Below are 12,511 nucleotides of genomic sequence, written 5' to 3' on the forward strand. Positions count from 1 at the left end.
CCCCATGGCCCAGCTTACCAACAGGGAAGGCCCTTGAGAAGAACATCCCTCCAAGGTAGGGGAGAGCTCTGGTAAACGCTCCCAGTATAGAAGAGCCAGGTTTCAGAGGAAGGGAGTAGTTTGTTGAGGGTGTGTGGAACTGGAGGGAGGTTAGATCTCTCTGGGAGGGATCAGGCTGGCATAGTGGAGGCAAACTTGGAGCCTTTTATGCCAGTCCTCCATCCCCTGAAGACCCAGGTCATCTGTTCCCAGGACGAGGCATTGTAGGTTGCTAACTGCTGACTTCTTTGCCAGTAGGCTGCTTCCCATGTCTGGAGAGCATAGGTTGACTAGCTCCTTTCTTCCATCTTGGCCATCTCTTTCCCAGGCAGGAGATATTGTAGTTTGGATGCCTGCTGTCCACAGAGAGCACATGTCAGAAATCTGAGATGACATCTGACCTATACTATGGGCCTCCCTAGGTCAACTACAGCCTGCTGGGGAGGGCAATAGAAGATAATGAATTTTGATTTCACTGCTTTTGGGTTCTTAAGACAGACATTAAAGGTGTATATGTAATTGCCACCGTGTCTGAGTGGATCACAGCTGAGAATACTAGATTCAGGACAAAATGCTGAGAAATCAGACCAATTTACCCCAAACTGGTGGTTATCCTATTATTAGATTATACCATACCAAGCCAGTAACAAAGGTAAACTTCTGTCTCAACACACTGGTTAACAGGAATTCAAAGATGCAGTATCCTTGGGTATTCCAGCCCTTGTCTCACCACCCAGACACTGGACTCTATGAGGAGTGGTTACTGAAAACCACTTTCATCACATATAGAGTTCTTTAATCCCAAGAGATCAGCCATGGAGCCAGGTCAATATATAACTCAGATGTTACCCAATAATCATGCTGCTGCCAATCCTTTAGTAACTAAAATCTAAAGGTTTATTAATAAAAGAAAAGAAGAGAGTTAATAATGATTAATAGATCGTATACATACAAATAACTGCAAAGTCCTTATATCTGGTTTGTAGCAGTGATGGAATAGACTACTAGTTTGTAAAGTCTCACTGGTAACTTCCAAAGATTGGAAGGTCCTCAATCCATAGTTTGAAATACTCCTTTTTTTTGTAAATCCAGAGTCCAGAGAATCAGAGTGGGAAAAAGGCAAAATGGAAATATCTCAGAGGTCTTTTTTACCCTTTGCCATGTGCCTGGAATTTTACTGTCTCAAACAAAGCTCACAGCCCAGTTTGTGGAAAGTTACTGGCACAAGATGGAGTCCAGGATCACATGAGCATATTGGATATCCTTACATGGCTTGATGACTCACAGGGGGTGGCCATTGGCCCCTTGGAGGCTGAGGCATCTGCAGGAAGAGCTATCTCGGTGGAATGAGTTTCTTCTATGGCTCATTGTGAGAGCTAAGTGTCTTTGATGGACCATCAACACAAAGCTGTCTAGCCTTGATGTAAATCTTACCTGGTGGGTGTTACCCAGGAATAGTACATGTATAAGATATAAGTCCATAGCCAATATTCATAACTTTAGGTACAGAGATGAAACATGGATTTAACCAGGATAATCATATTTGATATCTTGTAACTTTTCCATTGATCCCTTAGATGATGTACTTCGTACAAGATTTGTTGCAATTGTATAACAATGGCAATATCCATGATATAAATGGACATATTACAATCATACAGCATCACAGTAATATATATAAAATCACTACACTTTATTAAATCATTATTGAAGCATTCACTGAAAACTGGCACTCTGCTTTCCAAAGGACTATAATTGTATGTGTCTAGTTCATTAAAAGTGTTTTGTAAGAGAGCCATTAGCTGACAATATGTTAATGCATCTTTTCTACTAAGCACAATTCTGGAAGCAGATGTGCATCATCACATGTCTTTAAAAAATCTGCTCCTTGTCATGAATGCAGAAGTGCAGTGGCTAATTTTTAGCGCGTTGAGTGACGTGCATCTTTGTACATGACAGTAAAATCAAGCTTGGTATTTATAAGGAAATACTGTAATTTACATAACTGTAAATCATTTAATTGTTTTCTCTTTTTTGGTTGATTTCCTAGGGCCTCTGTGCTCAGACTTTCTATGGTCACCTGCATTCCTGTAATCATGCTACATTCAACATGAAGGTAAGTTCTGTGTACGAAGGATAGGTTTCTCATTGTCACCGTGTTATAAAGCTAGAAGTTACCATTGTGATCATCTAATTTGCCCTCCTTTATAACACAGGCCATACACCTTCCCTGAAATAATTCCTGTTTGAATTAGAGTGTATCTTTTAGAAAAACATCCCATCTTGATCTTAAAATCTCCATATACCTCTTTTGTAAACAGTCTTCATGAACAGATATTTCCCCCTCATGAAATTGCGTATCTTGTAGGAATGTCTCACGATCCTGTGACAGTTTGTGAAGGCACACATACTGATTATAGTATGTAAAGTTCCCGCTATATGTACAATAATGCTCCATCCCTATGACAAAGCTTAGTTTATTTCTTGCTGTCTCTGAGCCATTCCCCCTCACTGTGACTCAAGTTTGTTACCATCATTTCACTTCATATCCCACCGCTTCTCTAGCAAGTTCCATGTTTCCTCTGAGATTCTTCTTTTCACTCTTTTTGGTCTTTCTTTCTTGGCTAATTTCATGCGTTGCCTCAATTTATCAGTGAAGTTTTTATCTAAAGACTCCAGTCTTCCTTGGAAACTTTCACTTTCAAGATTGCCTCATCGAATATTTTTGGCCACTGTCTCTGCTTTGCCATCTGTAGCGCTTTCTTCTCCACCTTTTTGTTGAAGTTGAGCCATTCTCTGAGCAAGCAATGGTCACTACTGGTGTTAAATGATGGCACTACTGAGCTGTCTTGTACAATGCGCCACTTATCGATCAGAATATAGTCAATCTTGTTCTTGTTTTTCACATTGGGTGTGATCATGTCCACCTCCTCTTAGCCTTCTTCTTAAACCAGGTGTTACCAATGAACATTTCTTTCATCTCCACCAAAGTTGCCAGTCATTCTCCTCGAGGATTCCATTCGCCAATGCCATACCTTCCAATAAAACTTTCACTTTCTTTCCCTCTTCCAACTTTGGTGTTGAAATCTCCCATTGCGATCGTATATGTGGATTTTTGAGTGAGGGTTTCCTCGAGCTCCTGATAGAATTCTTCCACATTGTCATCTTTGCATGCGCTTGTGGGAGAATAGATCTGAATAATTCTGAGGGTGCTCTTCTTGTTCAGTTGGAGGTGTAGCACCCCAATGCAGGATGACTTAAACTTTCAGGAGATGACTTTTGAAGAACATTCCATGTTGATGATGAAGCCAATTCCTCCAATGGTTCTTGGGCTTTTTCTTTTTCCCAACATGAAGGTACTTTCATCTCTCCATTTCACTTCCATCTCCTTTCTTCATCGTGTTTCACAGAGACCAAGGATGTTGCAGTCTGTCGTTGCCTTCTCCTCCATTACATGGTTTATCAAATCGTTTCTCATCAGTGTCCTTCAGTTATAGGTGCACGCTGAGAAGGCAGTCCTTTTTCTGTCCCCTGAAATTCTTAACAGCCTCTTGTCAACTGAACTCCCTACCACTATCGTAGAACAGATTGAGGAGCACACAAGGAGTTGGGGCCTGTTTATTTGTGTTGTTTTAGACATTTCTTCATCCACCCACTGGCTGTGCTGTCAGTGGTGTGTTTACCTCCTCAACTTAGCTAGCACCCAACCTCAAGAAGGAGGACAACCCTGGGTTGGTAGTCTGACACCTTAATAGCATAGTTGAACCTACTAAAGAATACACTCCACTATTGTCACTGTCAGAGAAGCCAGGGTCACTGCTGTGCCACTTTGAGGCATTGAGATAGGATTTTGCAGCAGGCAACATGTGCCAGCTTCTTCAACTCAACAGTACTGCCAGCAATGTTGTACAGTAGTGAAACCTGGGCGCTGATGAAGACAGAGGAGCAGCAGCTGTCTGTCATGGAGAGGGTGATGGAAAGAAGAATCCTGGGAATTTCAATCCACAACTGAGTCCCCAATGAAGTGATCAGACAGCAGAGTGGAGTGCAGGACGTCATTGTTGAGAGCAGGCATAGTAAAATGCAATGGGCCGGGCATATAGTGAGGCTTACTGACAATTGATGGACTGCAGCTGTCGCCGAGTGGTACCCATGGGAACTGAAATGACCACTTGGCCGACCTCCAAAGAGATGGGAAGATTTTATCGTGAAAAGACATGGCTGCACATGGAGAAGGAAGGCCAGGTTACGAGAAGAATTGAAGACGTGTTGTGATTGGCGCAATCTATACGAGAACTGAAGGACCAATCAATCAAGGTGAATATTTTATTTGCTTACTTTTCCATAACTACATCACAGCTAATTTATCACTTAAAATGTTCAAGATGGCTTTTTCTCATGCAGGGCTAGGCCCTTTCATTACTTACAAAAATACATACATAAGCGAGGATATAGTTTTGCACATTTCTCTAGAGATTACAGTGCAGACTCAGACTCTCTTCAAAGGCTCTGAGTGAATGGCCCCAAGACACACAAGACTCACCAGAATAACAGATTCCACATAGCTCAGTTAACTAGGGGTGCTGATGTGCCCTATCAGAGGGAGACCCAAGGGAAATTGCACTTGCAGGTAAAATCCCTTCTCTAGGTATTATCGAGGACAGACACTTTGCATAGTGCAGCCTATGCACCCTTCCATGATTGGCTATATCCACTGGCGCAGAATATGGAGGCAGGGTCATGGATGCAGCTCTTCCTTGTCAGTGCACATAAAAGGCAAAATGGGACAGTTTTAAAGGACAATCACTTTACTGTCTGTTCTGCAAAATAGTATTTTTGTTCTGAGTTTTGAAAAATCAGACCCGATATCTATATTTGTGTTCAGCAATTATAGGAAAACAGTACAGTTGCATAATGTAAATTTCACTCAGGCAACTTGAGCTGGCATTGAACTTGAGTATCTTCTCTGTTTTTGTAATACACCTGTATTAAACTGTAAGAATTTGGTAAACTGCAACATTTAAAACAAGTTCTCATACAGCACTTTCCAACTTGACAGGCATTTACGTTCTTTGTACCTCATTATCATACAGTAACTCTGTTTACCTCTGTGGAATTACTTCAGATTCACTGTAACTTAGAGCAAAGTTTGAACCTTGGTGTGTGGGTATAGAAATGCTTGCGTATAAACGGAGGAATGAGTCACCATTCATTGGTGCTTGTTTATAACTGATATTCTCCGCACCTTGCCTGCACTAGATTAGGGGAAAAAATCACAGTAACTAAATTTCCTTAAAACAAATAGTATTTCTGAAATTATTAATGCCCAAAAGGCTTCATAAAACATACTTCAATAGCAGCACCCAGCTTTCCCTCCCCACGCAGAAATGCAACCAGCATTTCTGGTCAGTCTTCCATTGATTTACTGAAGGACAAATAATGTCAGACAGTTCTTATACAAAAACGAAATTTCAATTTTGTTTACCTCTTCAGCAGTCCAGCTTGATGTCAGCTACCATTTAGCTAGGCCAATAATATTGATATTTGATGTCAGTTCTTATTCATTACTGCACCCAAATGATACAAAAGCCAAATCTTTTAGATGTTTCCATAGATGGCCAAATAAAGCCAGGGCTGTCAGACTACAGCTGACAGACGGAAACCAGAAAAGAACAGAATACAAAATCAAACATGGATCTGCTGCTGCTGCTGTTGTTTATGTATTCAGGGTGTTCAGTTCTTTGCATAAGCTCAAAGCCAGTCACTTATAAAGGTTACCTAGTAATATCAAATGTGTAATTAGACATGCAGAAGGGCTAATAGGCTCTTTTCCAAGTTTATTGCTGTCTTCATGCATAAGAAATATAATTACACAACTGGGTTACATTCTAAATGCAGATATTAGTATTATTAGTTGAAAGTTATTAGAAGTAAAAAAAAATCAAAAACTGAGAAGTGTCCTTATCAAGGCAAAGGGAGAAAGAAATTGCTATTCACTCACAGTGGGGCAGAGAGGAAAGTATGCACCAAAACAGAATTGTTCCTCATACAGTTTTTCATTCATTTTGCTGTAGGTAGAGAGATTCAATCAGATGCAGATGTAACTGTAGGAAGACCCTCCGTCACAAGCAGGATTGATTCCAACTCCAGTGGCTAGGGAGCTTCATCTGTGTCCCCATTCCTTTTAGGGGTTCTCTGGGATTCTGTCTCTCTGCCACACAAACTACTCATCACCCCTTTCCCCATCTCACACCATCAATACTTTGTATAGAATCCCACAGGTAGTGGTTGCCTATCTGAATCATCAAGGTTTGTCGGGCTCAACGGGTAGTGATCAATGGCTCCATGTCTAGTTGGCAGCCGGTATCAAGTGGAGTGCCCCAAGCGTCGGTCCTGGGGCCGGTTTTGTTCAATATCTTCATAGATGATCTGGAGGATGGTGTGGATTGCACCCTCAGCAAGATTGCAGATGACACTAAACTGGGAGGGGAGGTAGATATGCTGGAGGGTAGGGATAGGATACAGAGGGACCTAGACAAATTGGAGGATTGGGCCAAAAGAAATCTGATGAGGTTCAACAAGGACAAGTGCAGAGTCCTGCACTTAGGACGGAAGAATCCCATGCACCGCTACAGACTAGGAACCGAATGGCTAGGCAGCAGTTCTGCAGAAAAGGACCTAGGGGTTACAGTGGACGAGAAGCTGGATATGAGTCAACAGTGTGCTCTTGTTGCCAAGAAGGCCAATGGCATTTTGGGCTGTATAAGTAGGGGCATTGCCAACAGATCGAGGGACGTGATCGTTCCCCTCTATTCGACACTGGTGAGGCCTCATCTGGAGTACTGTGTCCAGTTTTGGGCCCCACACTACAAGAAGGATGTGGAAAAATTGGAAAGAGTCCAGCGGAGGGCAACAAAAATGATTAGGGGACTGGAACACATGAGTTATGAGGAGAGGCTGAGGGAACTAGGGATGTTTAGTCTACGGAAGAGAAGAATGAGGGGGGATTTGATAGCTGCTTTCATCTACCTGAAAGGGGGTTCCAAAGAGGATGGCTCTAGACTGTTCTCAGTGGTAGCAGATGACAGAACAAGGAGTAATGGTCTCAAATTGCAGTGGGGAGATTTAGGTTGGATATTAGGAAAAACTTTTTCACTAGGAGGGTGGTGAAACACTGGAATGCGTTACCTAGGGAGGTGGTGGAATCTCCTTCCTTAGAAGTTTTTAAGGTCAGGCTTGACAAAGCCCTGGCTGGGATGATTTAATTGGGGATCGGTCCTGCTTTGAGCAGGGGGTTGGACTAGATGACCTCCTGAGGTCCCTTCCAACCCTGATATTCTATGATTTTATGATTCTAAGGTGCAGTCAGAAAAGACGTTCTGAAGCCATCCTAGGAGGATCCTTATATCCATGTCTGAAGCATATATCCAGATCAAATTAAATATTCATGTCATATAAATCAGAAATCAGATTCTCAAATTATGAGATTAGACTAGAAAAATTCTCTTTGCTAACTCTTCCAAATATCAGAAGCTCCTCAACTTATTCACCTCAGTAACCATCACAGACATCAGCTCTCTCATTCCAGATACTGTAACACAATGTCTTGGAGAGGGATTCTGCATTCTTTCTGTGGAGAAGTCCCTAGATGTATGCCTTTTTTCTTGTTCTGATGATACTCTGAATGTCAGGAAGCCCAAGTTCATCCCTGCAAATTCTTATTGTACTGTATTAGCCTTGCAAACCATAATTCTCTTGCCTTCTAGAGGGGCAAGATGGTCTTAAAATAAAAGCACTTGAATGGGACTCAGGAGATGTGGGTCCCATCCTTAGCTATGCCACAGCTTCCTATGTGACGTTGAGTTCTCCACTCTCTGTTCTATTTCCTTGTCTCAGAGAGGTGTTGTGAAGATAAACATAGCAATGCTTGTAATACAGTTATGGTTCAGCTCAATAGTAGGGTGTCTTAACTCCCCCTGTTTGACCTCAGCCTCTGGCTACCCAGTAAATTGTTAATACCAACCTATGGGCAACCCCCAAATATATGAGTTGGGATTTTCATCAGGGCCTAAGGAAATCTGGCACTCAGATCCATTGAGCTGACCACTATGGTGAGGTAGGCCATTGAAATACTTACATTGAAAGATCATCCCTCACTTCTTTATGACAGATTATGTTAATCCAGACACCTTCTTTGCTGAGCACTGATTTAGTACACAACCCCCCTTCAGCTCCGCCTTTTCCCGTAAAACAGAAAACTGTAGTTCTTCCAGTTGATAGTTGCGCTTATATTTTCATCGAAGAAATATGATCCTGGAAGTTGAGTCTATTTTGGATGAAAATATGAGCATAACTATCAACTAGAACTACATTTTTATTTCTTAATGTGGAAAGGCAGAGCTGAAGGCTTTGAATCTTTTCTCTTTATCCTTTGCACAAAGTTTTGGCATTTTTTCTCAACAAGATTCAATCTACAGAAGTCAGTTCTTTCAAGTTACTTTAGGAATCTTGGATTTAACAAGACTTCCACTCTCCCACAAATTACTAGTTTGTTGAAGGCTTTCACCAGACTTAGTCCTATCAAGACTGATATCTCTAAATGAAATCTTACAAAAATACTTATAGGTCAAGGCAACCTCCTTCAATCTCACCCTCCTTTATTGTTTTAGCCATTAAATTCTCTCTCTTTTGCTATTACTTCAGCCAGTAGAGTAGGTGAACTGGAAGTTCCTTGAACTTAATCTCCCATTCTTCCAAGATAAGATCACATCCTCTATACTTTTCCTTCATCCATCACCAAGCTAAAATAACTTTCCATTTGAACCAAGAAATTTCTCTTTGTTCTTCTTTTGTTGTTACATTACAGCAACTCTCTGGTGTTCACAAGAACATCCGGTACCCTTGATAAACAATATTGTTTCTTTGCAAAATGTGTCTCTCTTTCTTCCTAATGGTAAACCCAGTAAAGATCTCCAAACTTGCTAGAAAGTCTTAGTCCCACTAAGAAATGGCAAAGAAGCTGACTGTACCATCCATCAGCTCTAAAAACCCTCCTCCTTCAGCTATCTCTACTCTCCGAGCTCACTCTCTCTCTCACATGGAAGCCTCCGGGAAAGAAAGGAACATAGCTTCTCATAATGAGATTTGTAGAGCCACCTCTTGGGCTTCAATCTTCCCCTTCACTAAACATTACAAGATTGATGCCTGCTTTTCTGCAGATATTGCCTTCTGGTATCAGGTACTAAAAGCTGCTATGTTTTTCTAACCTGTTTAATACCTTAATTCTCTTCCTTGAATAATGCACTGTTTGATGTATCCCAGTAGTGTTCCATATCCTTGGATCAGTGAGTACACAACAAATGGGAATGGAATAATCCCTTGTCTGTATATTGGTTATCTTGGAATAAATGCACATACCATTGTGGAGGCTGTCTCCATCCTTGCTGTGAATTTTAACTTGTCTCTTTTCTCTGTGGTGTCCAGTGTGATACATAGTTTCTTTGGACCCCCAGGGATCATATACCAGATGCATGCCTCCTAAACAGGTTAAATGGTGCCAACATAAAAATTCCTTAAAAGATGCCTTTTTGTCAAGGATTTATAGATGCTAGTCAGTAGTTTTCCTTGTGCTTCTGGAATGGTGAATGCACTTGCTCTGAGAAGAGTAATATAAATTTATTTACCGCTTGCACAGGAATGTCCCATGTTCATTATTTCAATTTTCAATATATTTAATAAAATATTGGCATCTTTTTAAATGAAAAACAGAATTGATCAGTTAAACTATACTTTTTATGTAAATAAGCTTTGTTTAATAGAATTCTTGTTTTTGATGGAAAACAGGGTTTCTGCAAAATCAATTTTTTTCACAGGGAAATTAGAGAGACAAGGTGGGTGAGGTAATATAGTTTATTGGACCAACTTCTGTTAGTAATAAAGACAAGCTTTCAAGCTACAAAAATCTCTTCTTCAGGTTTGGGAAAAGTACTCAGGATGTCACACCTAAATACAAAGTGGAACAGATTGTTTAGCAAAAACAATGAGGAGTCCTTGTGGCACCTTAGAGACTAACAAATGTATTTGGGCATAAGCTTTCGTGGGCTAAAACCCACTTCATCAGATGCATAGAGTGGAAAATACAATAGGGAGGTATATATACACAGCATATGAAAGGTTGGGAGTTGCCTTACCAAGTGAGGGGTTAACACACATGCTAAGAGACCATTCAAGGAGAAGTGGTCTGTTAACACTTCTGCAGTCATAGGACAAAAAAAGGGGAGTTAGTGGGTTACAGATTGTTGTAATAAGCCATAAATCCAATGTCTTTATTAAGACAATGGTACTCTTATTGAAGGAATGTTAGGACTCACAGAAACCTTCCTCAAACCACTCACCACACAAAGAGCTAGCTTCTTCCAGGACCTCCTCCAAAATAGGACAATAGCCATGGGTACTAGGATGGCTCTCCAGTATGCCAGTCTCTTCATGGGTGACCTTTAGGAAGAATTTCTGGACAACTGTACCGTGAACTAATGATAAACCTGAGCTACACCAATGCTATTCCCATGCTCTGTACAGATTACCCCTAAACTCATTCAGGATGGTTCTATGAGTCTCCTTCACTGACGAAAATTGGTCCAACAAAAGATATTACCTCACCCACCTTTTCTTTCTGTTGTCCTGGGATTCACAGAGCTATAACAACACAGGAAAATGTTGACTTTGCAGGATTTTTTTTTAAAAAATATTTTCCATCTAGAAAATGCAAAAATTTAGGGGTCAACATTATTCTTTGTCCGTGTGACATACCAGAGTACAAGTCCAGACCAGTGAGTAGCTGTGTCACCTCTGCCCTCTCACCTGGGGTGCCCTTTCCAATGCCTTGCTGCTGTAGTGTCCAACCTTGACTGCTCACAAACAGCCTCCAGCATGTAGATCACTTCTAACTTTGTCTGTGTGTGTGCTGCAGCCAGCCACACCTTGTCTCTTACCAAGCCTTAAAGATTATCACCGGGTTACCCCCAACACACACCCAGACCCAGATTTTCCCCCAGAAACGTATGTTCTGTACTGCCCAGCCCTCTCCTGGATAATACAAATATATGGAATCTGTTATTCCTTTAAAGGAATAATATGCACACAACTTGTTACCCCAAAAGGAGTTACCCAAACTCTTCAACTAGAACACACTGGATTAAATAAAACACGTTTATTAACTACAAAGAGAGATTTTAAGTTACTACAAATAATGAGGCATCAAAATCAGAAATGGTTGCAAGAAAAATAAAGCTAAAATGCTTACTGGTGCCCAGCTTAACAAACTGTATCAGATTCAGAGCAGAATTCACCACATGCTTTCAGCAGTCTTACTGACCAAAATCTTTAGGTCAGGACCCCTCATCCAGAGTCCAACAGCTGCTTCCTTTGTCTCTTCAGCTGCAGTGACTGTGATGGGCAGGGGAAGAGAGGGGGGTGTCTTCCCCTTCTTTTTATAGTTCTGTCCCCCCGCCCCTTTGAGAAGCATTTCCGTCTGGGAGCAAGGTAACAGGCAGTTTATATGGAAGGTAACCCCATGCTGTTCCTTTGCTAAAATGTAGATTTTTTTTGCCCACACCTCCTTTCCTGCCAAAGAATGGCCACTTAGCAGGTAATAGTCCATCAGCCTTATTTACTCCTGGCTGAGGTGTCAGTTTACCCTTTGTCTCTGAGGAACTGGTTTGGCCACTCCCCAGATTTACCTGCAAAACCAGTCATGATTTCAGCTTATGTTTATAACTTCACATAGAACTTCACTTTCATTTTGTCATGATATCATTGATCAGCAAATTATGAGTTTTTAAATGGTACATCACAAGGCATAGCTTGTACAAGCATTATTACAGTAGTGTGTAGGGTGTGAACCCAGGAGTATATTCCACCACAGTGCACGTAAGCTACCATTGTGTCTCATGGAAGCAGTTCTTTGGGTGCCTCATACCTCCATTCTACCCTAGGGGCCCGACTCCCATGGGTGAGCTGCATTGGTATGTTGCGAGAGATGCAGTTTGCCAGTGAGCGCCAGGGAAACCGGGGCATGAGGTACCAAAATACAACTCCCATGCAACACCACAGTGGGTCAGGCAGATGCAGATTAATGCCAAACCAATGCAAAACAGAACATTTCAACATTTCAAAACTGAAAAAACTCAGAACCTTTTATTCATGAAAAAAATGATATTTTTGACTTTTTGTTTTGTTTTTTTCCTGAAAAAAAAGTCAAAATAGTAGAATTGCCTGCTGGATGGAGATTCTGTTTTTGAATCAGTTCCAATGTTTAATAGGACTGACTGTACATTTGATGCCTAATCTAGTGTAACTGCCCTTGACTTAATACAATTCTGTATGGCTAAGGAATTGCATATATCTTAGGCCAGTTTGAGCCTTTAAGAGATCCTGGGGAGAAACAGATAATAAACATATCATAAATCATACT

General features: G+C 41.1%; 1 protein-coding gene across 2 annotated transcripts in view; it reads left to right on the forward strand.

Annotated features, from left to right (window-relative positions):
* The window catches only part of SPAG16 (sperm associated antigen 16), a 711,557-nt gene that overhangs the window by 546,433 nt on the left and 152,613 nt on the right, over positions 1 to 12,511 (forward strand). For both annotated transcript variants that reach the window (XM_074968104.1, XM_074968105.1), the window contains exon 14: positions 2,090 to 2,155. In XM_074968104.1, the coding sequence (XP_074824205.1) occupies positions 2,090 to 2,155 (66 nt within the window). The remainder of the gene's footprint in view (positions 1 to 2,089; positions 2,156 to 12,511) is intronic.

The sequence above is a fragment of the Natator depressus genome, chromosome 11, assembly GCF_965152275.1.
Source record: "Natator depressus isolate rNatDep1 chromosome 11, rNatDep2.hap1, whole genome shotgun sequence".
Classification (NCBI taxonomy): Eukaryota; Metazoa; Chordata; order Testudines; family Cheloniidae; genus Natator; species Natator depressus.